A 27,856-nucleotide genomic window follows, 5' to 3' on the forward strand; every position below is an offset into this window, starting at 1 on the left:
TAAGAACTACTGCCTTACTTTAAAATACAGTGTGAAATTTTAATCACTGACTTAGTATTTTCAACGTGGATACCTAGTTCATGTCAGAGAAAATAAAACTTACATGGGTCTGCTTTCTTCATTAAAAAAATATTAAGCCTATTGAAGAGATGCGACACACAATTGTAGATATTCTAACAATAAAGAGTCAAGAAAAAGTTAATTTGGGTAGTTCTTTTATTTCCTTCATGTGAATTGTAGGGTTTTTGTTTTTACTTTTAAGATCAGGAGTACATGTACAGGATGTGGAGGTTTGTTACGTAGGTAAACATGTCATGGGGCTTTGTGTACAGATTATTTCATCACCCAGGTATTAAGCCTAGTATCCATTAGTTATTTTTTCTGATTCTCTCCCTCCTCCCACCCGCCACCCTCCCTTGGGCGCCAATGTGCGTTGTTCTCTAGGTGTCCATGTGTTCTCAGCACTTAGCTCTCAGTATTTAGTTTTCTGTTCCTCTGTTAGTTTGCTAAGGATGATGGGCCTCCAGCCATGTTCCTGCAAAGGACATGATCTCATTCCTTTCTATGGCACGTAGTATTTCATGGTGTATATGTACCATATGTTTTTTTATCCAGTCTATCACTGATGGGCATTTGGATTAATTCTATGTCTTTGCTATTGTGAATAGTGCTGCAATAAACATACATGTGCATGTGTCTTCATAATAGAATGATTTATATTGCTTTGGGTATATACCTAGTAATGGGATTGCTGGGTTGAAAATTTTTCTGTCTCTAGGTCTTTGAGGAATGGCCACACTGTCTTCCACAATGGTTGAACTAATTTCCCACCAACAGTGTAAAATGCATTCCGCATTCCTTTTTTCCCACAACCCTGCCAGCATCTGTTTTTTTTCTCTTTTTTTTCTTTGAGACAGAGTCTCACTCTGTAGCCCAGGTTGGAGTGCAGTGGTGCAATTTCAGCTCACTGCAACCTCTGCCTCCTGGTCCTGGTTCAAGCAATTCTCCTGGCTCACCTCCTAAGTAGTTGGGATTACAGGAACGTGCCACTGTACCCAGCTAACTTTTTTATTTTTAGTAGAGATGGGGTTTTACCATGTTGGTCAGGCTTGTTTTGAACTCCTGACCTCATGTTCCGCCCGCTTCAACCTCCCAAAATTCTGGGATTACAGGCATGAGCCACCATGCTCAGCCATTTTTTGACTTTTTAAGGATAGCCATTCTGACTGGTGTGAAATGATATCTCATTGTAGGTTTACTATTTCTTTGCTAAATTAGTTTTTCTTTTATCTTTTTTAACTTTTAAAATATGTGGGTTGTTTCTTTCCTCATACTTGTGTTGACCTACCTCTGAGATAAAATGGCTTTATGTAGTATACAGAATTTTTAATTAGAAGATCTGACTCAATACTTAGATTTGTCACTGAATGTCTATAAAAGTTGCGTTGTCTCCAGGCTTTAACTTTCTGCCTTAAAAATGAGACAATTTGACTAGATCTCTAGACTTTTCACTTGTTAAATTCTGTGATCTGTTGTGTTGTCTAGAAAAGCTCATTCAAGAATTCTCTTTTCTGGGGACAGTAGATGGAGATAGGAGATTCAGTCATAAAATGTGTAAACTTTTTAAGATTTAGATAAAAGTTTATGCCAGTTGATATGACTTTGGGCCAAAAATTAATACCCTTTCATCTGTAAAATAGGGATTTTTGGGGACCATTGAATGAAATAATGTTTATAAAGTTTCATAGCATATGACACATAGTAAATTTATTAAACTGTAGCCATTAATGTTAATTAATTTTAGAAAAACGGTTTCCAGCTGGTCGAGGTGGCCCACGCCTGTAATCCCAGCACTTTGGGAGGCTGAGATGAGCAGATCACAAGGTCAGGAAATCAAAACCATCCTGGCCAACATGGTGAAACCCCATCTCTACTAAAAATACGCACACACACACAAATTAGCTGGGCATGGTGGCACACAACTGCAGTTGCAGCTACTCAGGAGGCTGAGGTAGAATTGCTTGAACTCAAGAGGCAGAGGCTGCAGTCAGCCAAGATCAAACCACTACACTCCAGCCTGGGTGACAGAGTGAGACTCTGTCTCAAAAAAAAAGGAAAAGAAAAGAAAGAAAAATGGTTTCCAATTGTTTACTATACGGGCATATTACATGGTCAGCAAATATTTGAATGCATATTGTATGCTATTGCCTATATATCTAGTTATTTTCTTTTCTTTTCTTTCTTTCTTTTTTTTTTTTTTGAGACGGAATTTCGCTGTTTACAGACTGGAGTGCAGTGGCACGATCTCGGCTCACCGCAACCTCCACCTTCTGGGTTCAAGCAATTCTCCTGCCTCAGCCTCCCGAGTAGCTGGGACTACAGGCACGCACCACCATGCCCAGCTAATTTTTGTATTTTTAGTAGAGATGGGGTTTCACCTTGTTGACCAGGATGGTCTCGATCTCTTGACCTCGTGATCCACCCGCCTCGGCCTCCCAAAGTGCTGGGATTATAGGCATGAGCCACCGCGCCCGGCCTATTTTCTTTTGATTAATTTTAACAAGAGTCAAACTGTTTGAGGGTTTTTTTTTTTTTTTTTTTTTGAGACAGAGTCTTCCTGTGTCACCCAAGCTGGAGCGCAATGGTGTGATCTCAGCTTACTGCAGCCTCCGCCTCCCAGGTTCAAGCCACAGCCTACCGGCATGTGCCACCACGCCCAGCTAATTTTGTATTTTTAGTTGAGATAGGGTTTCACCATGTTGGTCAGGCTGGTCTTGAACTCCGACCTTAGGTGATTTGCCCACCTTGGCCTCCTGAAATGCAGGGATAACAGGCATGAGCCACTGTGCCAACAGTTTGAACTTTTAAAGTCTTCTGATACATGCTGCCAGATTGCTTTCCAGAACAGTATTAGTACCCCTACTTGTAGTATGCAAAATGAATTTAAGATGTAGAGATCTAGGTTGAAGGGCTAAACCTTAAAAAAAAGAAGAGCATACTCAAATTCTAAATTAAGTATGTTATATAAGTTTTTTATTACATGTATTAGCAAAATAAAAAACCTGTTCATTGGGGTTAATATGCTAATGGCTGTGCTAATTACTATGCTTATGGCTATGTTGGAGGTCATGCTTCTGTTGGCAGCATGCTTAGTTATCAGGATTTATTTCAGTTTATGGTGACTGTTAATATGCACCAGGGAACCTATGAAAGATTTATATGATCTTATCTTACTAATAGTATTTAATGAAAGAGCTTGAGAAGCAAGGAGAGAAGGGAAAGACTAGTATACCACAAAAAAAAAAGAGGAGGAAAAAAGTTTAAGAATAATCCAGTATTGTCTCTTATTCACAAACACAGTGAAGTGGAAATTCAAATTTCATAAAAAGAGCTTCTCTCATAATTCTATCTCTGGAGATGTGTGGAAAGAGAAAAGCAGTGTTTAATCCGATTAAATTACTGTTCCTATCTTACACAATAATACTAGTTGGTGTTTTCTAGCAGGTATAATAGTTTGTTAGTCTTTAGATGGGGGAAGGAGCTATCCATAAACTCTTGGCTTTCTGAAATGTATAATTGTAAGTTCTGGATATGAAACCAATTTCACAAGTCAGTTATTTGTAAACAGCAGAAGAATATAAGTGGTTGAAGTAGTTCAGGAGAGGGTAAAAAAAAAAAAGGCTGGTCACTGTGGCTTACGCCTGTAATCTCAGTACTTTGGGAGGCCTCAGGTGGGTCACCTGAGGTTAGGAATTCAAACCAGGCTGATCAACATGAAGAAACCCCTTCTCTACTAAAAATATCCAAAAAATTAGCTGGGTGTAGTGGTGCATGCCTGTAATCTCAGCTACTCAGGAGGCTGAAGCAGGGGAATCGCTTGAACCCAGGAGGCGTAGATTGCAGTGATCCGAGATGGTGACATTGTACTTCAGCCTGGGCAACAAGATCAAGACGCCTTCTCAAAAGAAAGACAAATAATAAGAGACAAGCACCACTTGGATGTCTCACAGCTGCCTCAAACACAAATAGCCAAACTTGAATACATAATTTCTCCCTAAACCTGAGTCTTCTTTTAGTTCTCTGTCTTAATGAATGAATTAAGTCTTAATGAATGAATGAATTCTCTGTCTTAATGAATTCCAAGTCAGAATCTTGGTGTGATTGTTTACTCCCTCTTTCTTTTCCAGTTCCCATCCATTTTTCCCCAGCTAATCAAATTCAGTTTAACTTCCTAAGTGTCTCTTAAGATCCATCTACATCATTCCATCCTTACTCTTCTTCCTATCTATAGTCACGATGACCTACACTTTTACCTGCCTCTCTGCTCTTGCCTCATTCCAATCCATTCTCAACACTGGAACCAAAATGCTTTGTCATGTATCTGCATAAATTCCTGTGTCTAGTCTCTTTTCTTTCCCTCCCCTACATCCTTGAATTTCTCCTTTTCTGACCCATTTCCTGAAAGAGGTTATACTCTCTTTCTCTCCTCTCTGCTCTTGCCTCATTCCAATTCATTCTCAACACCGCAACCAAAATACTCTGTCATGCATCTGCATAAATTCCTGAGTCTAATCTCTTCTGTTTCCCTCTCCCCCACGTCCCTGAATTTCTTTCTTTTTTTTTTTCTATTTCCTGATAGAGGTTACACTCTCTTTTCCCGCCATGTCTCTCCAAGACGGTCTTCTGCTTTTTCTTAAGTTCTACTTATCCTTTATATGTCAATTCAAATGTCACTTCCTTGGAGTAGCCTTCCCTGATGATTTCCCTGATGTACCATTCCCTCTCCTCTCAACCTAGGTTTAGTGCACCTGTTTTGTGCACCCTGTTTTTTCCCTATGCAATATTTGATGCATTTGATTGCTTACTATTTAGTTGTTTGTCCTGTCTTTTGCATTATGTAAACTCAATATACAAGGACAGTGTCTAATATTCCTGACCACTGAGTCTCCTGTGCTAATGGAATGTCTGGCATGTATTTGGCACTTAAATATTTGTTGAATTAATCTATATTCTTTTCTTTCTTTTTCAACTTCCACTTAGTAAAAACTCGGTCACTATCATGCAACTAAAATTTCTCTTAGTAAAAATTTTTAGTAATTTTCCTCATAATTAAATCTAGAGGGTTTTTTCAGCTCAATGAATTTATCAGGACGTCTCACAAGTATTTCTGGCCTAACATGTTTTATTTTTAAATCTTTGCCCTCACTGCTTTCCCATACCCAAGATTTGTCCCAAAAAAGAAAAGAAAAAACCTTCCTTTGGCATTTATGACTCTTAAGCCAGAAATTTTAGACAGGATGCTCCTAATATATATGCACAGTCATTCCCACACAGTCATGCCTTCATGTGTTATTAAGTTCTGACTCGGGTGGATATGGTGGCTCATGCCTATAATCCCAACACCAGAAGGCCAAGGTGGAAGAATCGCTTGAGGTCAAGAATTCGAGATCAGCCTTGGCAACATAGTGAGACCCTATCTCTAAAAAAAAAAATTTTTAATATTAGGTGGGCATGGTGGTGCACACCTGTAGTTTCAGCTACTTGGGAGGCTTTGGCAGGAGGATCACTTGAACCTGGGAAGTTGAGGCTGCAGTGAGCTATGATTGTGCCACTGCACTCCATACTGGGTGAAAACAGAATGACAGACACCCTGTCTCAAAAAAAAAAGTCCTTACTAAGAAATATTTCTCAAATTGGACGCTTCCTTCCTATCCAACTTCTTAATGACTGACTTAGCCTATTACAACAACTTCGTCTTCTTGCCCTCCCAGATTGTTACTTTTCATTCTCTATCATTCTAGACAATCCTTTACATTGACCAAATTTAATTATATCTGTCTCTCTGGTCAACTTTTTTTTTTTGTAACCAAACTTCTTTCATATAAAGCTCATTACAATCCAGCTCTTGCTTACCTATCTGAGCTCAATACTGCCCGCTCCCACTCCTCCCTTGCTCCTTACCCTATATTCTAAACACACTGGCTCTTTAATGTTATTTTAATAGATCATTTTCTTTTATGTGCCATAGGAAGGTTGTCTTCCTTGGTCTTGGTCAATTACTCATTTTTCAAGACCCAGCCTAAATGTCACTTGTGAAGCATTCCCTAACCATCTCCCTGTACCACAAACAAAGTTAGTTGTTCCTTTTTGTGGGTTTTAACAATCCTTTGTTCTTAATACATATATAGCATTTATCTCATTTCATAATAGTAAATGTTTGTTATATAGTTGGCAACGGTTTGTTATATAGTTAGCTGAGGAAAAGGAATGGTTCGGTAATGGCAGTTGGGTTCTTTTATTTTGAAAGTTTGGCCAACTAGGAATAACTTTAATGTCTTCTGATTTTATTCTTAAAATTCAGCCAAAAGCTTAATCTAATAAATGTATTTTCTATAGGAGAAAATACGGAGAAGGCTTGTGCAACCAAGGAATTAGTCACAGAAGTCAGTATTGAAGATACAGGTGTTGATGTAGATCCAGAAAAACTGGAAATGGAGAGTAAACATCATAGAAATGTGCTATTCCAAGACTGTGAAAAAGAGCAAGACAGCAAAACAAAAGATCCAACCCATGATATTAAAACCCCCAATACAGAAATAAGGACAAGTTGCTTAATTAAATATAATGTGTCTACTATGCCGTACTTGCAAAGGTGAACTTTTAAAATGTAATGTACTATGATTTATTTTGATACTTGGGGATAATAAATATGGCATTTAAAAATCTTTGAGATAGCTTCAGATTACAGCTGCCATTTGTTAACATAGAAAAGTTTTAGGCGGGGCATGGTGGCTCATGCCTGTAATTTCAGCACTTTGGGAGGCTGAGGCAGGCAGATCACTTGAGCCCAGGAGTTCACGACTATCCTGGGCAACATGGCAAAACCCTGTCTTTACAAAAAATACAAAAAAAATTGGCTGGGCTAGGTGGCGTGTCCCTGCTACCGGGGAGGCTGACGTGGCAGTGAGCCAAGATCATGCCACTGTACTCCAGTCTGGATGACAGAGCTTTCAAACAAATAGAATGTCATTGGAACATTTCACCTTTTAAATACTATGTTTACTTTGTCTAAATATTGCCATTTTGAAAAAATAAAAAACGTTTATATGATTTTACTTTAATCTGTGGTTATTAGTAAAAGTAGGTTTTGGCATTCAGGAGTTAGCCAATTCTAGATACTCAAGTATCTACTGTGTACAAGCTGTAATGACAAATTGAGAAAAGGGTAAGTTTCTCACTTCAATGAGCTTTTAGTACCTCTAAAAGACAGTTACCTGCTTATAACATACAAGCTATATGGTATCGTACATATCATGAAAGTACAGATTAAAAACATTAACATGTTTTTGAACTCTGAGAATATTGTTTTAAATTTCAGTATGAAAAAGAAGGTGCAGTTGGATGAAACAAATTCTGCATTTAAGGAGCTGAAGTTTTTAACACCAGTGAGACGTTCTCAACGTCTTCAAGAGAAAACTTCTAAATTGCCAGATATGTTAAAAGATCATTATCCTTGCGTGTCTTCATTAGAACAGCTAACGGAGTTGGGAAGACAAACTGAAGCTTTTGTATGCCGCCCTAATGCAGCACTGTGCCGGATGTACTCTGAGGATTAAATGACAGAAGAGAACTAAAGCTCTGATAGGGAATTGGGTTTTTATGATTTATGGGGTGTTTGTTTGGAGTAGCTTTATATTGCCCTTAGGTCTGGAGTTGGCCAAGTACCTATGTAAGTATTCATGGCAGTGAGCTGCTTTACTAACATTCATGTTATGGCAAGAGTTGTCCTCTGCATTAGAAAGCTAGTGCTACTGTTTCAATCTCAACTGACTGAGTTTTTCTTTTAAGATAGGCAAATCTTGTCAGCTAGTTTACTGTGTTCCTTGAATATAAATAGGTCATAATACTAGGCTGTTCACTTTACTAACTATAAGTACAGTAATGATGCATCATTAGAAAATGAGTTATTCTAGTTAAAATGTGTATGTTTGCATTGACATATTTTTAAAAGTTATGATACACCTCCCTGCCTTTAAACAGAATAATTTTGGGGGAAGGTTTCTTGGATTAGTATGAAAGTTAAAAACTGTATAGAATGACTCACTTTGAATATTAAGACACAGGCGGTTTAGCTTGCTTTCTCACCAAATTCATGTTACCCAGACTTGTGTTCTGTTGTCCCTTGGACTGCCTATTGATTGATGCAAGTGTCTGCACTCTCTCTTTTCATCCGTAGTAGTCTGTGGTCTCATGGCCTCTTTTGATTATAACTGTGGTCACCAAGAAGGATGCTTAATTAAATAAGATAAGATACTTTGTGTAAGAAAGAAAAGATGCCAACTTCTGTAACTTCACTTGGTAGTTTTTAAACAATTAGAATGGAGTAGGGAAAGAATATATCATACTGAATAAATGTCATTCTAGTTTAGAAAGCATTTCTAAAATACTTGATAGTTACACATTTTTCTCTCCACACATAAATACCACCACTAAAACTGTTTCGTAAGTCTCTAAACTAATACTTACGTGGCACAGATCATCTGTCAATTCTATGGTTTCAAATAAGTGACTTTTTAATTGTAAAAGATTAGTTTAAAAGCTATATAATGTGGTTGAAGATCACATGCTTTGTCATTTTTATGTTCATTCCATTTATGTATCTTTTTTTCTATTGACTTCTCATGTTCTAGAGAGTAAGGTTTTTATTCTGTATTTTATACAACAAAAACAACTATAATGATGTTTTCATGAAGTTTATTTCAACAAATACTTGATGAAATGCAGTTTAACTACAGTGAGTGAATTTTAGCTTTGCTTTTGAAATACATTGTAAGATTTAAATTGAGGTTTTTGACACTTAAATATATGCTTAATGGTATATTTTCTTTTCAAAAATCATCAGTCTACTTATATAATCTTTACCTAATTTTTTTCACTTTAACGAAAACAATAACTATGCTCTTTGGTTTTTTTCATACTTTGAATGAAGTCAAGCTTTGATACACTCTCAGCTTTTTAATATCCATACCATGTAATTCATTTGTCTTTATAGCATAGCTTGAAATATCTCTCTGAAAGAGAACTCAAGATACAAACTTTGTGTTTGGACAAGTTTTTAGTTTTAGTTTTTGGTTTTTTGTTTTCTCCTTTAGCTGAGGGAAAATCTGTCTCTAAATGGTCCTAGTTCTAACATTCAACCAGAGGTCTAACTCCTTTTCTGATGCTTAAGAACAGCTATAACATCTCTCCCCTAGGTTTGTTCCAAGCTAAATATGTCCAAGGATGTGATACTGTGCATAAGCATCCAATAGAAATGTAGCAGGGACCCCTTTCACGGGCCTGCTTGGATCTTCCCATGCATACTAATAAAAAGTCTTGAGTCTCCTCAAGGGAAATTCCAGATACCTTAGTTAGCTTCAAAAAAGTAAATGAGCAGCCTGGAATAAGGACACAAATGTTTAGTTCCCTATAAAAATGAAAGATTACATGTTGAGTTTTTTAGAAATCCAGATTCATACCAGATGAAAAATGCCACCCACTGTCATGTGGACCTAAGATAAGGGGAAACAGGACTGAACTCTAACCACCATTCTTTGTTCTGTATTTCTTCTTAAGGGGCCTAAAGAGAATCATGCCCACAAGCAAACCCTTAACATTCCTTTCTGCTGACCCTAAGTTTTTAGACAAAGCCCTACTTTAACGATTGCAAAGCTCTGAATCTACCTATAACCTATAAGCCCCTGCTTCAAGACACTTACCTTTTTGGCTCAAACCAATTATAACCTCCATGTGTTATTGATTTATGATTTTGCCTGTAACTTCCACTTTCCTAAAGTGTACCCCTGCCATTAAAAACCCTTGCTTGTAAGCCATCAAGAAGCTTGGGTCCTTTTTTTTTCCTTTTAGAGCCTTGCTCTTGTCACCCACGCTGGAGTGCAGTGGCGCGATCACGGGTCACTGCAACCTCTGCCACTTGGGTTCAAGCAATTTTCCTGCCTAAACCTCCTGAGTAATTGGATTACAGGTGCCTGCCAGTATGCACAGCTAATTTTTGCACTTATAGTAGAGATGGGGTTTCACTATGTTGGCCAGACTGGTCTGAAACTCCTAATGTCAGGTAGTCGGCCTCCCAAAGTGCTGGGATTACAGGCGTGAGCCACCACACCTGATCTAGAAAGCTTGGGTCTTAAACTGCCCAGTTCTTGTTGCACACCCTATAATACCTCAATTTCTCTCACTACAAATCCTGGTGACAGTGTCTGGCTTTCGCTGTATGTTGGATGAGTGGATGCAAGTTTGATTTGGTGATGACCTACATTCCAAAATCTCAAGCTTCTCCCTTAAAAGTTGTGTGAGCTTGGATATGAATCCCATCTTTCTGAGAGGTAAAAAGGAGATAACCCCTGTAGTCATTTTGTACCATGTTATCTGCCTGACCCCCAGGTTGATTGGCCAGGAATGGTCACCTGACCCAAGCTGGACATGTCAGAGAACTTTCCATAGGAATTTGGAATCAAAATAGACAGTCTTTTTTTTTAATGTAGTTAAATATGTGCTGGGTGACCAAATGAGGGTTGAAGAACAAAGGTCACCAGTCAACAGAAAAGACCATATAAATAAAACTGTGTGTGTGTTTGTATATACACTTTGCGCGGTTTGTTTTGCTTTATTAGCTATACATGGCACCATACCTTATGTATGGTTATGTAATTTGCTTTTTTTTTTCTAATTTACTAAGTCTTGGGGGAATTTCCATTTATGTAAATCAATGTAACATTAATTATGACTGCATGGGAATTTAATAAATACTACATTTCAAATAGTGGGAGAAAGAGTCAGTTACCCATTTTGGGAACAAGAGATTTCAATCCCTGCCTCACACCATTTGTAAAAATAAATTCCAGGTAGGATAAATAGTTAAATTTAAGTAAGTATATTAGGAGGAAATATAAAATATGTTTGGTTTTGAGACAGGTCTTACTCTGTTAACCCAGACTGAAGTGCAGTCGTGCAATCATGGCTTATGACAGCCTGGACCTTCTCGAACTCGGGTGATTCTCTCATCTCAGCCCCGTCTCCCCTCGAATTCTGGGGCCAGAGTTTTAAAGGGTATTTTGGCGGCAGGGCACTGGGGAACTGAAACAATTGACTGGCTGGGAACGAAATTACAGGAGCCTCTGCAACTCGGAGAGGTTTCACAGATTCCCAGGACGGGGGTGGGGTCAGTTTCCTTTGCCTCCACGTTTACACGAAATCCCTCTCGTAGGTATCCTAGCCTCTGTGCTAGAATAAGAAAACAACACAGTAACTTAGCCTGTGAGGTTAGAAGCAAGATGGAGTCAGTCATGCTAGATTTCTTTCATTATTTATAAATCTACAAAGGTGGTTTCAGGGCACTTTATGAACTTAGCCCATGTCTCACCGGTGATCCCACTTCTGGGTGTTTGTAAATCACTTTATTAGGTTTTTAAATTATTGTTGCAGGCATGCGAAGGAGCCGATATATTTCTGCCACGTTCAGTGTGTATTCAGGTCTTATGATGGTCATATGGGTGTAATATTGAGTAACAAGCAAATGTGGACAGAAAACATCAAATGTGGTTTTTAGCTAAGAAGTCTGGTTGCTCTTATTTTTCGGTTACTCTCCGTTGCACAGAATAAAGCCCCAAAGAAATGAAGAATAATAACATGGTTTCTTGGCTTTCATGTTAAATCGTGTAATGCCAGGTGTTAGAATAGTGGTAAAGGACTTGTTTCTCTCACGTCTATATACACTCAAAAACCTAATCGTTCTTGGAAAAAAAAATTATTTCGAAGACAATGTGTATGATTTGGTTATATGAGATTATTTCTAGGATTTCCTGGCAACTCTGTGATAAGCAGGAATACAAACTGCAAGTTTTACAGGTCACTGTAGTAGAGGTTTTAGTTTTATTTTTGCTTTGGCTGTCATGCTCTTTCTGCCTTATAATACTTTGTGGTATGATTAGAAGATAAATACTATAAGCTTTTTGAAAAATCAGGTAAATTTATTCCAGTGCTTTTCTTGCAATGAAAAAGAATGCAGGCCGGGCGCAGCGGCTCACACCTATAATCCCAGCACTTTGGGAGGCTGAGGCGGGTGGATCATGAGGTCAAGAGATCAAGACCATCCTGGTCAATGAGGTGAAACCCCGTCTCTACTAAAAATACAAAAATTAGCTGGGCATGGTAATGCGCGCCAGTAATCCCAGCTACTCAGGAGGGTAAGGCAGCAGAATTGCTTGAACCCAGAAGGCGGAGGTTGTGGTGAGCCGAGATTGTGCCATTGCACTCCAGTCTGGGTAACAACAGCAAAACTCCGTCTCAAAAAAAAAAGGAAAAGAAAAAGAATGCTACTTTTTTTTTTCTTTTTTTTTTTTTTTGAGGCAGAGTCTCATTCTGTTGTCCAGGCTAGAGCGCAGTGGCATGATCTCGTCCCACTGCAACCTCCGCCTCCCGGGTTCAAGCGATTCTCCTGCCTCAGGCTCCCGAGTAGCTGGAACTATAGGTGCTCACCACCACACTCAGCTAATTTTTGTATTTTTAGTAGAGACGGGGTTTCAGCATGTTGGTCAGGCTGGTATTGAACTCCTGACCTCGTGAAGAATGCATCACTTTTCTAAGGTTTTAATAATCATAATATTCAGGACCTTCAATGTGCCAGGCAAAGTGTTAGGAAAGTTTTATCCATTTTCTCTTATGTGCTAAGCAGTCCTACTAGCTGCTTCATCCTGGAAATATAGTTGGGGAGACAGAACTCCAACTGTGTGTTTAACATCTCTTGATTCCCAGGAGCCTACAGCTCCTCATGTCCAAAATGAAACATGTCTCTCTTCTCCCCATGTTTTGCCCCACCCTGCAGCACTCCCACTGCCAGAAAAATCAAACAAAAAAACACACACACAACCATTGTGCGTTTCCTCTCAGGGAGTGCCAGAAACCATCCAGTTTATGCCAGAAACCTGGGAGTCAACCTTGCCCCTTCTCTGCTTAACCCCATAAATCTGACACCAAGAATCCTGTCAACTCCTCTTACATCTTTCCTTGCCATTTTTTCTGGCCCCATTGCCTCCACCCTATTCCATTTCATTATTTTCCTGCCTTTTCTATTGTTGAAACCTTCTTACTGACCTAGTCTCTGAGCTGGCCTTCCTGCCCCTCCTCCACTGGTCCATTTAATCTGCCATCAGAGTGAATGTTTCTTCTAATATGCAAATATGATTATATTGCTTTCTTGGGTAAATGCTTCAGCAGCCTGTTACATTCTTTCAATTTCTTGAACTGAAAGTAGTCTCTTTAGCTCTTAAATATGCAATTTCTTCTTTCTTGATTATTTTCCTCCTCTTAGTCTAGCCAACTTTCATTCCTCCTGCAGACTTCAGCTTAAATAGCCTACATTTTTTGAGGTTTATGGTTGTCTGTCTGCATGGGATGTCCACGATGGCAGGGACTATGAGAGACTTGTTCAGACTCTAACATCTGACTCAGTGGCTGGACACCGTGGCTCACGCCTATAATCCCAGCACTTTGGGAGGCCGAGGTGGGTGGATCACGAGGTCACGAGATCGAGACCATCCTGGTCAACAAGTTGAAACCCTGTCTCTACTAAAAATACAAAAATTAGCTGGGCATGGTGGTGCACACCTGTAGTCCCAGCTACGCAGGAGGCTGAGGCAGGAGAATTGCTTGAAACCACGAGGCAGAGGTTGCGGTGAGCCAAGATTGTGCCATTGCACTCCAGTCTGGGTAACAACAGAGAAACTCTGTCTCAAAAACAAAAACAAAAACATCTCACTCAGAGTTGGTGCTCAGTGTCTACCTGTTGAATGAATAGTATAGGGGAGAAAAAACATTTTTTCTCTACCCTCTGAGGTTCAGTGGCTGGGCCCTGCAAAATAAACTGATGAGAGATATATTATCAGGAAGGTTTATGCATAAATGTAAAGAAGTGGTTAGACCAGGGGGCTCATATGCCATTTTCACAAAGAGTAAAAATTGTGGAGAAGTAACTAGACAAAGGTAGGGGAATGCTTCTTGGGTAAATTGTAGGAAGGTAAATATATGGGGAAGCTAGCAGAAGATAAGGGTTATTCAGTAAGGTTTGTTATGTGGACTCAAGTTGGTGCCTTCCCCATTAGTAAGGGTTGCTCTCCTTTTCCTGGTACTGGAGAGGAAGACACATTTACAAATGGATATTTATTACCTATACATAGGAAAATTTATGCCCTGCATTTATACAAAAATAGGGAAGGCAAAGAGCAAATTGGTTTCAGCTCAAAACAATTGTTACACAAAAGTGGCATATTTAGGGAGGGCATAGGCTGATCCTCTTCAAAAGGAATAAGTTGCTTGTTTCTTATCATGATTATGAGAGTGACTTTGAATTAATTCCTGCTTTTTGAAAGTACATTTAATTCTCAGCTGTTTTTGCTTTTGAATGCAGTTTGGGAGAGCCCCTGTGACTGTGCAAGTGGAGCGCAGCTGTGTGGATGCCCCAGCATGGATGAGTACATGGTCCTGAGAGGGACTGGGGAGGGCTCCTTCGGCAGAGCTCTTTTGGTTCAGCACGAAAGCAGTAATCAGATGTTTGCCATGAAAGAAATAAGGCTTCCCAAGGTCACTACTAAAGAAATTAGCTCACTTTGAAAGTATACACGCAATGTGTATAAAAGAATAAGTTTTTTGCCGGGCATGCTGACTCACACCGGTAATCCCAGCACTTTGGGAGGTGGAGGCGGATAGATCACCTGAGGTCAGGAGTTTGAGACCAGTCTAGCCAATATGGGGAAAACCTGTCTGTAGTAAAAATAATTTTAAAAAATTAGCCAGGTATGGTGGTATGCACCTGTAGTCCCAGCTATTTGGGAGGCTGAGGCAGGAGAATCGCCTGAACCTGGGAGGCAGAGGTTGCAATGAGCCAAGATCACGCCACTGCACTCCAGCCTTGGTGACAAAGCGCGACTGCAAATAAATAAATACACTTCTGAGATTTAACATGGAATTTCTCCTTCATGCAAAAGATGTAATTGGTTTATTCATTAGCTTTACAAGGGCTCAATATATTATTTTTTTAAAATTTTTTATTGCATTTTAGGTTTTGGGGTACATGTGCAGAACATGTAAGACAGTTGCATAGGTACACACATGGCAGTGTGTTTTGCTTCCTTTCTCCCCTTCACCCACATTTGGCATTTCTCCCTAGGATATCCCTCCCCAGCTCCCCACCCTCCGCGGGCCCTCCCTTTTCCCCCCCAATAGACCCAAGTATTTAGTACTTCCCTCCCTGTGTCCATGTGTTCTCATTTTTCATCACCTGCCTATGAGTGAGAATATGCGGTATTTCATTTTCTGTTCTTGTGTCAGTTTGCTGAGAATGATGTTCTCCAGATTCATCCATGTCCCTACAAACGACATGAACTCATCATTTCTGATTGCTGCATAATATTCCATGGTGTATATGTGCCACATTTTCCCAATCCAGTCTATCATCAATGGGCATTTGGGTTGATTCCAGGTCTTTGCTATTGTAAACAGTGCTGCAATGAACATTCGTGTACATGTGTCCTTATAGTAGAACGATTTATAGTCCTTTGGGTATATACTCAGTAATGGGATTGCTGGGTCAAATGGAATTTCTATTCTAAGGCCTTGAGGAATCGCCATACTGTCTTCCACAATGGTTGAACTAATTTACACTCCCACCAACAGTGTAAAAGTGTTCCTTTTTCTCCACATCCTCTCCAGCATCTGTTGTCTCGAGATTTTTTAATGATCGCCATTCTAACTGGCGTGAGATGGTATCTCAATGTGGTTTTGATTTGCATCTCTCTAATGACCAGTGATGATGAGCATTTTTTCATATGATTGTTGGCCTCATATATGTCTTCTTTTGTAAAGTGTCTGTTCATATCCTTTGCCCATTTTTGAATGGGCTTGTTTGTTTTTTTCCTGTAAATCTGTTTGAGTTCTTTGTAAATTCTGGATATCAGCCCTTTGTCAGATGGGTAAACTGCAAAAATTTTTCCCATTCTGTTGGTTGCCGTTTCACCCTAGTGACTGTTTCTTTTGCCGTGCAGAAGCTGTGGAGTTTGACTAGGTCCCATTTGTCTATTTTGGCTTTTGTTGCCAATGCTTTTGGTGTTTTGTTCATGAAGTCCTTGCCTACTCCTATGTCCTGGATGGTTTTGCCTAGATTTTCTTCTAGGGTTTTTATGGTACCAGGTCTTCTGTTTAAGTCTTTAATCCATCTGGAGTTAATTTTAGTGTAAGGTGTCAGGAAGGGGTCCAGTTTCTGCTTTCTGCACATGGCTAGCCAGTTTTCCCAACACCATTTATTAAACAGGGAATCCTTTCCCCATTGCTTGTTTTTGTCAGGTTTATCAAACATTGTATGGTTGTAGATATGTTGTGTTGCCCCCGATGCTCTGTTTTGTACCATTGGTCTATATCTCTGTTTTGGTACCACTACCATGCTGTTTTGATTACTGTAGCCTTGTAGTATAGTTTGAAATCTGGTAGTGTGATGTCCCCAGCTGTGTTCTTTTTGCTTAGAATTGACTTGGCTATGCGGGCTCTCTTTTGGTTACATATGAAGTTCATGGTGGTTTTTTCCAGTTCTGTGAAGAAAGTCAGTGGTAGCTTGATGGGGATAGCATTGATTCTGTAAATTACTTTGGGCAGTATAGCCATTTTCACGATATTAATTCTTCCTAACCATGAACATGGAATGTTTCTCCATCTGTTTGTGTCCTCTCTGATTTCGTTGAGCAGTGGTTTGTAGTTTTCCTTGAAGAGGTCATTTACGTTCCTTGTGAGTTGTATTCCTAGGTATTTTATTCTTTTTGTAGCAATTGTGAATGGCAGTTCGTTCTTGATTTGGCTCTCTTTAAGTCTGTTATTGGTGTAGACGAATGCTTGTGATTTTTGCACATTGATTTTATATCCTGAGACTTTGCTGAAGTTGCTTATCAGTTTCAGGAGTTTTTGGCCTGAGGTGATGGGGTCTTCTAGGTATACTATCATGTCATCTGCAAATAGAGACAATTTGGCTTCCACCTTTCCTATTGGAATACCCTTTATTTCTTTTTCTTGCCTGATTGCTCTGGCTAGAACTTCCAATACTATGTTGAATAGGAGTGGTGAAAGAGGGCATCCTTGTCTAGTGCTGGATTTCAAAGGGAATGCTTCCAGTTTTTGCCCATTCAGTATGATATTGGCTGTTGGTTTGTCGTAAATAGCTTTTATTACTTTGAGATACGGTCCACCGATACCAAGTTTATTGAGGGTGTTTAGCATAAAGCGCTGTTGAATTTTGTCGAATGCCTTCTCTGCGTCAATTGAGATAATCATGTGGTTTTTGTTTTTGGTTCTGTTTATGTGGTGAATTACGTTTATAGACTTGTGTATGTTGAACCAGTCTTGTATCCTCGTGATGAATCCTACTTGATCATGATGGATAAGTTTTTTGATTTGCTGTTGCAATCGGCTTGCCAATATTTTCTTGAAGATTTTTGCATCTATGTTCAACATGGATATTGGCCTGAAGTTTTCTTTTCTTTTTGGGTCTCTGCCGGGTTTTGGTATCAGGATGATGTTGGTCTCATAAAATGATTTGGGAAGGATTCCCTCTTTTTGGATGATTTGGAATAGTTTCAGAAGGAATGGTACCAGCTCCTCTTTGGGTGTCTGGTAGAATTTGGCTGTGAACCCATCTGGACCTGGGCTTTTTTTGTGTGGTAGGCTCTTAATGGCTGCCTTGACTTCTGACCTTGTTGTTGGTCTATTGATAGTTTCAGATTCCTCCTGGTTTAGGCTTGGGAGGACACAGGAGTCCAGGAATTTATCCATTTCTTCCAGGTTTACTAGTTTATGTGCATAGAGTTGTTTGTAATATTCTCTGATGATGGTTTGAATTTCTGTGGAATCTGTGGTGATTTCCCCTTTATCATTTTTTATTGCATCTATTTGGTTGTTCTCTCTTTCCTTTCTTATCAATCTAGCTAGTGGTTTGTCTATTTTGTTGATCTTTTCAAAAAACCAGCTCTTGGATTTATTGATTTTTTGAAGAGTTTTTCGTGTCTCAATCTCCTTCAGTTCAGCTCTGATCTTAGTTATTTCTTGTCTTCTGCTGGGTTTTGAGTTTTTTTGATCTTGCTCCTCTAGCTCTTTCAATTTTGACGATAGGGTGTCAGTTTTGGATCTCTCCATTCTCCTCATATGAGCACTTATTGCTATATATTTTCCTCTAGAGACTGCTTTAAATGCGTCCCAGAGATTCTGGCATGTTGTGTCTTTGTTCTCATTGGTTTCAAAGAACTTCTTTATTTCTGCCTTTATTTCATTGTTTATCCAGTCAACATTCAAGAGCCAGTTGTTCAGTTTCCATGAAGCTGTGTGGTTCTGGGTTGGTTTCTGAATTCTGAGTTCTAACTTGATTGCACTATGGTCTGAGAGACTGTTTGTTATGATTTCAGTTGTTTTGCATTTGCTGAGGAGTGCTTTACTTCCAATTATGTGGTCAATTTTAGAGTAGGTGTGATGTGGTGCTGAGAAGAATGTATATTCTGTGGATTTGGGGTGCAGCGTTCTGTAAATGTCTATCAGGTTTGCTAGTTCCAGGTCTGAGTTCAAGCCCTGGATATCCTTGTTGATTTTCTGTCTGGTTGATCTGTCTAATATTGACAGTGGAGTGTTAAGTCTCCCACTATTATTGCATGGGAGTCTAAGTCTCTTTGTAAGTCATTAAGAACTTTCCTTATGTATCTGGGTGCTCCTGTATTGGGACCATATATGTTTAGGATCGTTAGCTCTTCTTGTTGTATCGATCCTTTTACTATTATGTAATGGCCTTCTTTGTCTCTTTTGATCTTTGTTGCTTTAAAGCCTATTTTATCAGAGATGAGAATTGCAACTCCTGCTTTTTTTTGCTCTCCATTTGCTTGGTAAATCTTCCTCCATCCCTTTATTTTGAGCCTTTGTGTATCCTTGCATGTGAGATGGGTTTCCTGGATACAGCACACTGCTGGGTTTTGGTTTTTTATCCAATTTGCCAGTCTGTGTCTTTTGATTGGTGCATTTAGTCCATTTACATTTAGGGTTAATATTGTTATGTGTGAATTTGATACTGCCATTTTGATGCTAGCTGGCTGTTTTGCCCATTAGTTGTTGTAGATTCTTCATTATGTTGATGCTCTTTAGCATTTAGTGTGATTTTGGAATGGCTGGTACTGGTTGTTCCTTTCTATGTGTAGTGCCTCTTTTAGGAGCTCTTGTAAAGCAGGCCTGGTGGTGACAAAATCTCTGAGTACTTGCTTGTTCGCAAAGGATTTTATTTTTCCTTCACTTCTGAAGCTCAGTTTGGCTGGATATGAAATTCTGGGTTGAAAGTTCTTTTCTTTAAGGATGTTGAATATTGGCCCCCACTCTCTTCTGGCTTGTAGAGTTTCTGCCGAGAGATATGCTGTGAGTCTGATGGGCTTCCCTTTGTGGGTGATCCAACCTTTCTCTCTGGCTGCCCCTTAGTATTTTCTCCTTTATTTCAACCCTGGTGAATCTGACGATTATGTGCCTTGGGGTTGCTTATCTTGTGGAATATCTTTGTGGTGTTCTCTGTATTTCCTGCATTTGAGTGTTGGCCTGCCTTGCTAGGTGGGGGAAATTTCCCTGGATAATATCCTGAAGAGTATTTTCCAGCTTGGATTCATTCTCTTCATCACATTCTGGTACACCTATCAAACGTAGGTTAGGTCTCTTCACATAGTCCCACATTTCTTGGAGACTTTGTTCATTCCTTTTTGCGCTTTTTTTCTCTAATCTTGGTTTCTCATTTTATTTCATTGGGTTGATCTTCGATTTCTGATATTCTTTCTTCTGCTTGGTCAATTCGGCTGTTGAAACTTGTGCATGCTTTGCGAAGTTCTCGTATTGTGTTTTTCAGCTCCTTCAATTCATTCATACTCCTCTCTAAGTTATCCATTCTTGTTATCATTTCCTCGATTCTTTTTTCAAGGCTCTTAGTTTCTTTGCATTGATTTAAAACATGTTCTTTTAGCTCACAAAAGTTTCTCATTATCCACCTCCTGAAGTCTAATTCCGTCATTTCGTCACAGTCATTCTCTGTCCAGCTTTGTTCCCTTGCTGGTGAGAAGTTTTAGTCCTTTGTAGGAGTCAAGGTGTTCTGGTTTAGGGTGTTTTCCTCCTTTTTGCGCTGGTTTCTTCTTATCTTTGTGGATTTATCCACCTGTCGTCTGAGTAGTTGCTGACTTTTCGATTTGGTCTCTGAATGGATGCCCAGATTGTTGATGATGAAGTATTTCTGTTACTTGGTTTTCCTTCTACCACTCTAGACCCTCCGCTGTTCGACTGCTGAGGTCCACTCAAGGCCCTGCTTGTCTGGGGTGCACCTATAGCGGCTGCGGAACAGTGAGGGATGCTACCAGTTTCTTTTTCTGCTATCTTTGTCCCAGAATGATGCCTGCCAAATGTCAGTCTTCTGGATATAGAGGGGTCAGGGAGCTGCTTGAGGAGACAGTCTGTACTTTATAGGAGCTCAAGTGCTGATCTGTGAGCTCTGTTGTTCATTCAGGGCTGTTGGGCTGCTACATTTAATTCTGCTGCAGCAGAACTCATTAAAAAAAACCCTTTTTTTCTCAGATGCTCTGTCTTGGGGGGTTGGGGTTTTCTTTATGAGTGTCTGTTGCGCTGTCCTGCCCAGCTAGGAGGCAGTCTAGTCACTATTTGCCTGCCGAGGCTCCACCCTGCTGGTGTGAGGTCCACTCTGTTGCTGCAGGCTCTGCCCTGCTGCTGCGGTCTCTGCCCTGCTGCCACGGGCTACGCCCTGTGGCGGAGTCTCTCTGTTGTGGTGGGTTGCCTTGGCAACAGCAGGCTGCATCAGCAATGGGAGTGTATCTCAGTAGGGGCGGGTTGCCTCAGTAATGGCAAACGCCCCTCCCCCACCGAGCTGCACTGTCCTGGGTTCAGCTGTGCCCGAAGTGAAACTCTCCACCTGGAGCTTTGGAATCGCCGTTTTGTTTGTCCCACTGCCCTGGCCCAAACATCGTTTCCCTGGAATCTCCTGGCCTGGCTCACTGTCCAAGTCCTGTTCAATCAGACGGATATGCCAATCTGCCCTCTCAAGTCTCAGATTGCCGGTTCAACAGGGGCCCCGGACCAGTGCGCTTTGTGCGGAGCACTGTGGAGCGCTGCTGCGCTGCAGTGCCAGCCGCTGGCTGCACCAGCCGCTGGCTGCACCAGCCAAAACCACTGTGCTGGCGTCCCGCATCTCTTTTATACCTGGGAATTTCCCCGTTCTGTGGGCAAAAGATCCGTCTGGATATGCGGCCCTGACTCACCCTCCGTGCATTCACCAAGAGCTTCAATCCTGGGTTGTTCTCACCGTGCCATTGAGTCGGTCTCCGGGCTCAATATATTATATGTGGTTCTTCGGATATTGTAATTAACAATGGGAGAAAAATAGTAACCGTTTTGGTGGTGATTATTGATAACTTTATTTCAGCGAACAATTGGTAATAATTTCCACTTTTGTATACCTAATGGTGTAGGAAATCCTTGCCAAAGCAACTCAGGTGCAATATTAATGAAAAAGGATTATAAAAATACAATGAAGAACAAATGCTAACCTTTGGTACCAGGAAATCTACTCTGTGGATCAGTTTATAGGTTTTATTTTTTTGTAGACTATAACTGTGTATCATAGTTGTCCTATGAAATAATTCATTACATGGAGACTATGTAATAATATTTTGGATCAATTTTAAAAAAGACATTCTAATAAAGTTCTCAGAGTGCTGGGTATTTTTTTCCCACTGGATTCTTGACGTCCTTCAGTGATTTTCAGACTTGAGTGGGCATCATAATCATCTGGAGGGCTTGTTAAAACACTCATTGTTGTCCTCCACCCCCAGGCTTCTGACTGAGTAGGTCCAGGTGAGCTTCTAAATTTGCATTTTTAACAAGTTCCCAGTTCGTGCTGCTGCCGCTGGTCTGAGAACCCTTGTGTTACTATGCAATCAATGACAGTTTCTTTTCTTTCTTTTTTTAAATGTATAGAAGGGGTCTTGATCTGTTGCCCAGGCTGGAGTGCAGTGGCACGATCATAGCTCACTGCAGCTTGAAGTCCTGGGCTGAAATGATCTTCCTACCTCAGTCTCCACAGTGGCGGGGACTCTAGATGTAGGTGTAGTATAGTCCCAGCCACTGGGGAGGGTAGTCGCCACACCCAACTAACCATGGCAATTTCTTTGTTCTTTTCTTTTCTTTCTTTCTTTTTTTTTTTTTAGACAGATTTTTGCTCTTGTTGCCCAGGCTCAAGTGCAATGGCATGATCTTGGCTCACTGCAACCTATGCCTCCCAGTTCAAGTGATTCTCCTGCCTCAGCCTCCCGAATGCTGGGATTACAGGCATGCACTACCATGCCTGGTTAATTTTATATTTTTAGTAGAGAAGGAGTTTCTGCCTGTTGGTCAGGGTGGTATCAAACTCCCTCTCAGGTGATCTGCCCACTTCAGCCTCCCGAAGTGCTGGGATTACAGGTGTGAGCCACTATGCCCGGCCAGCAATTTCTTTGATTGTAAGATAAGTCACTTAGAATTTCATCCTTACAGAGTAAGTTAGGGATAAGCAGTTTTGGAAACTTACTTTGCATGCCATCTTTGTTCATCCTTGATGCAGTAATACACCAGCATATTCTTTTTTTATCTGGACCAGTCGACTCATAAGTGATATAGCAAGTCAAAACATGAATCCCCCCTTTTTTCTTTTACGATAAAAAAAATTTCTTTTTCTTTTTTCTACATTACAAGTAATCAAGCAAAAGGTATAGTATTTTTGATGGTATACTGGCTCTCTGATATCAGCCTAAGCATCTCTAAGTCAGATAATGCTTAGGATGATATTAAAACTAACATTCTGACTGTGTAAGGAATGAAAAAAGAATAAAAATACAATGAAGGGCTCAGCTCAAGCATGAAAATAGAGCCAGAGTTGAAAAATCACCAGGCGTTTTTTCTTGTCATTTGACAAACTTAAGTTGAGCCAAAGTGTTATAAAACTGGATCTGGCATTGAAGTATTATATAAACTATATTATTGTAAAGTTATCTATTTTAAAATGCAGTATTAAATTTATGCTTTTTAAAAATGTTTTTCTAGTCTTTCTCCAGTACACAGAATTCTAGGAAGGAAGCTGTTCTTTTAGCCAAAATGAAACACCCCAATATTGTTGCCTTCAAAGAATCTTTTGAAGGTAAATACGAATTCCCCACGTGCATTTCAGAATTTGATTTGTAGCCACTACAGCTTTTCTAAAGAGCTGTGTCTGTTTTAGCTGAAGGACACTTGTATATTGTGATGGAATACTGTGATGGAGGGGATCTAATGCAGAAGATTAAACAGCAAAAAGGAAAGTTATTTCCTGAAGACATGGTAAGAGATTGACTTACATAGTTTCTCTCAAGGTGTAGAAGCCACTTTTCTCATAAACTTGTATAAGTTAAAACAAAAGCCTTGATATCTCTAATTACCTGAGAAGGTAGATAGAAATGATGGACTTCTTCATTGGTGTTACCACTTAGTGTCCTCAGAATACCGCTACCTGAAATGGTTTTAGGAAGTAAAATCTATAGGTTATAAATTATTAAGGAATAAAATTTGCATGTTTAGAATAATTTCAAGAATGTATCATCTAATTTTGCACTAGATATTTAAAATCTTGATTTTTATCGTACTGAAATTTTAGAAGGCAGGTCTATTTTATTTTGTATACTAAAACATCAGAAGAATGCAGCTTGCCATTTCTGTTTCTTGGGGGTACCTATTCTCAATCTTTTTTCTTCTAAAGCTTGAAGTGGGCCCTTCAGTCTGAGACTTGCTGCCTTTTTAGTGGAAAATTGCATACTAAACATTTTTAAATGAATTGGCTATGGAAAACATTTAAATTGCTCCAGTGAGGCTTAATTTGATTTAGGTTATAGCATGTTATAAAAGTATATAAATAAATGTAAATAAGTATTCTTTATTTAGAAATTGTATTGTTAAAAATATGGGTTCCATAGAGGGAAGTTAACCTTGGCTTCAGCTGGAAAATCTCCGTAGCAAAAGTGAAAACAAAAATCAGTTTGACATTTAATTGTTGGCATGAAAACACCTAGAAATTCTGGTACTGTTGACTTTGGATTTATAAGTAGGAACTATTGACCCCGAAGGTTTATTTATAATACAATATTATTTATAATATAATGAAATCTTTTTTTTTTTTTTTTTAATTTTTCGTTGAAGACGGGGTTTCACCATGTTGGTCAGGCTGGTCTTGAACTCTCGACCTCAGCTGATCCGCCTGCCTTGGCCTCCAAGGTGCTTGGATTACAGGCGTGAGCCACCACGCCTGGCCATAATGAAATCTTTTAATGTTACGCTATGGATATTCTGCAAAAGTAAATGAAAATCCAACATAATGATTACACTAGAAAAGCTGTAGTGTATTTCTTATTGGTGAACTACCTTTATATAAGCATTTAAGAAATACTTTTATTTGGTTGAATATAAGAAAACTATAGTGGAAGTTTTACTAAAATAAGTTGCTGTTTGGATCATGCATAAGATGATGGAATATGGGAATCACAGCTTTTCTGAATTTCTCCAAGTAACACTGAATCTTAGTTGAACTATGTAACTTATAGCAGTCTGTTCTCACATTATGTAAAATTCTGGTCGACTAGGGCCTAGAGATGATTCTTTGGAATTTTAGGTTAACATGAGCCAGTTACTGCATTTTTGAAGATTTTGCATACCTTTTTCTTACAGATACTTAATTGGTTTACCCAAATGTGTCTTGGAGTAAATCACATTCACAAGAAATGTGTGCTACATAGAGATATCAAGTCCAAGGTGAGTGGAGTGCATTTTTGGACTGAAAAACAAAAAGTAGGCTGGGTGTGGTGGCTCATGCCTATAATCCCAGAACTTTGGGATGCTGAGGCGGGTGGATCGTGAAGTCAGAAGTTTAAGACCAGCCTGGCCAACATGGTAAAAACCTGTCTCTACTAAAAATACAAAAATCAATGGGGCTCAATGGCATGTGCCTCTAATCCCAGCTACTCCGGAGGCTGAGGCAGGAGAATTGCTTGAACCTGGGAGGTGGAAGTTGCAGTGAGATCAGATTGCACCACTGCATTCCAGCCTGGGTGGCAGAGTGAGACTCCATCTCAAAAAAAATACCATTTAATTCATTTGCTGTGTTATCCCATGCATCTTGGAACATTTTTGTTTAGTTTAATATTTAACATCAGGAGCAGGAGGTAACACCTGTAATCCCAGCACTTTGGGAGGCCGAAGGCCGAGGAGGGCGGATCATGAGGTCAGGAGTTCGAGACCAGCCTGACCAACATGGTGAAACCCCATTTCTACTAAAAATACAAAAATTAGCCAGGCACAGTGACGCATGCCTGTAGTCCCAGTTACTCGGGAGGCTGAGGTGGGAGAATTTCTTGAACCCAGAAGGCGTAGGTTGCAATGAGCCAAGATCACATCACTGCACTCCAGCCTGGATGACAGAGTGAGACTGTCTCAAAAAAAAAAAAAAAGAAAAAAGAAAAAAAAACCCGTCAGCCTAATATTTATTTATTTAATTTTTGAATGAAAATGTCCCCCACCTTTATTAAAATATAATTGACAAAAATTATGTATATTTATGATGTACACATATTTTATATATTTATACACATATACACATTGTAAAATTATTAAATCAAGGTAATATACCTCTATCACCTCACATACTTACTATTTTTTGTGGTGAGGACATTTAAGATCTACTCGCAGCACTTTTTAAGTATTCTATGCATTATTAATTGTAGTCACTATGTTGTACAGCAGATCACTGGAACGTACTTGTCCTAACTGAAACTTTGTACCCTTTGACTTAATATTTTTGCTAACCAAATAAGGTAATACCTGAGAAAAAGTCATTGAAATCTCTATAGTAGTACAGTCATGCATCACTCAACGACAGGGGGATAAGTGCTCAGAAATGCATCCCAAGGTGATTCTGTCGTGTGAACATCATAGAGTGCACTTAACAAACCTAGATGGTATAGCCTACTGCACCTAGGCTATCGAGTGCAGCCTTTTGCTTCCAGGCTACAAACCTGTACAGCCTGTTACTATCCTGAATTCCTTGGGCAATTGTAATACAATGCTAACTATCTATGTATTTAAACATAGAAAAAGTACAGTAAAAATATGGTATTAGTCTTATGGAACCACTGACATATATGCCATCCGTTGTTGACTGAAATGTGGCATGTGACTGTGTATAGTAATGTGTCCTAGCTCTCTTTTAGTGACCACTTGCTAAGCCCACGTGTTCCCAGATGGAAAAGGATTGACATCTGGGCCTGCCATGTGGCATCACCCTAACAGATTCTCACTGGGTAGATTGGGTCTGCTGATAAAACCTAAAACTTGCTTGTGGCCGGGCGCGGTAGCTCACGCCTATAATCCCAGCACTTTGGGAGGCTGAGGCGGGTGGATCACGAGGTCAAGAGATCGAGACCATCCTGGTCAACAAGGTGAAACCCCGTCTCTACTAAAAATACAAAAATTAGCTGGGCATGGTGGTGCGTGCCTGTAGTCCCAGCTACTCGGGAGGCTGAGGCAGGAGAATTGCTTGAACCCAGAAGGTGGAGGTTGCATTGAGCCGAGATCATGCCATTGCACTCCAGTCTGGGTAACAACAGCGAGACTCCATCTCAAAAATAAATAAATAAATAATAAAAAATAAAACTTGGCTTGTTAAATTTCGAAGCACTCATCTGAGTTTCCAAGCAGGGGAATGTGTAGCTGTCAAGACGGGAACTTGGTGTCTTGTGCTTCACTCTGGGACTCAGCTGTCAGCATTTCTACCCTTAATCTCCATCATCAGCAGGCTTTGAAAGACACCTTATCTGCCTCATGTTCGATGATGGAAAACATAATCTGAGTTCTTTTTAAATGCAGAATATCTTCCTCACTCAAAATGGAAAAGTGAAATTGGGAGACTTTGGATCTGCCCGTCTTCTCTCTACGTATGTATCTCTGTTCTATCGTAGTGACAGTGATCAGAACATCCATTTTCAGGAATGCTCTGTAGTCATTCTTTGCCTTTTTATGATTTTAGTCCGATGGCATTTGCTTGTACATACGTGGGAACACCATATTATGTGCCTCCAGAAATTTGGGAAAACCTGCCTTATAACAATAAAAGGTGAGTGGTGCATATTTGATGCAAGGGTGCCCATTTGGTGTCAGGCATTGTAGCCTGCAAATGATGCTAGACTCTGACGTCACTTCAAAGCAGACGCATGGATCATTTGATTTCTAAAAAGTATATCTGAAAGCAATGTGGAATCTATATTGTTAATCTATATTGCGAGGCTGCTAGATGAAAGTAATAGTTTTCCAATTTTATTAATTATAGCTGAGAGGAGCAAATGCTGAAAAAAGGCTCGTCATTTCTAGGGGTTGTACGAATTATATCAGTGGTTCCCTGACTTTGCTGCTCCCACTTTAAGAATCCCAAAGGTCATTGTTGTGTCTACACTAATTAAATCAAAATGCCAAAGGATAGGAAGCAGGCACCAGTCATTTTTCAAGATCACTGGGTGATTCCAATGCACAGCAACATTTGAGAACCAATAGATTGTGTCATTGAGTTAGTATTTACAGGGATAGATTATAAGCAGTTGGTTGATAGATAAATTGATTGCAGGAGGTTAGTATGAAGATCTTAATGATTTAAAATGCAGTATTTTTTCTGAATATATGTGCCCATCGTGGGGAT

At 39.7% G+C, this 27,856-nt stretch overlaps 2 protein-coding genes across 2 annotated transcripts in view; one reads left to right on the forward strand and one right to left on the reverse strand.

Moving 5' to 3' along the window:
- LOC103790647 (vacuolar protein-sorting-associated protein 36) overlaps positions 1 to 27,856 on the reverse strand; it is a 123,375-nt gene that overhangs the window by 56,933 nt on the left and 38,586 nt on the right. The window lies entirely within an intron of this gene.
- On the forward strand, positions 98 to 7,697 carry LOC144579979 (cytoskeleton-associated protein 2-like). The gene is made up of 3 exons (XM_078354773.1): positions 98 to 207; positions 6,397 to 6,652; positions 7,379 to 7,697. The coding sequence occupies exons 1-3, from the start codon at positions 150 to 152 to the stop codon at positions 7,614 to 7,616; spliced, it is 552 nt and encodes a 183-aa protein (XP_078210899.1). The 5' UTR covers positions 98 to 149; the 3' UTR covers positions 7,617 to 7,697.

The sequence above is a fragment of the Callithrix jacchus genome, chromosome 1 (genome assembly GCF_049354715.1).
Source record: "Callithrix jacchus isolate 240 chromosome 1, calJac240_pri, whole genome shotgun sequence".
Lineage (NCBI taxonomy): Eukaryota > Metazoa > Chordata > Mammalia > Primates > Cebidae > Callithrix > Callithrix jacchus.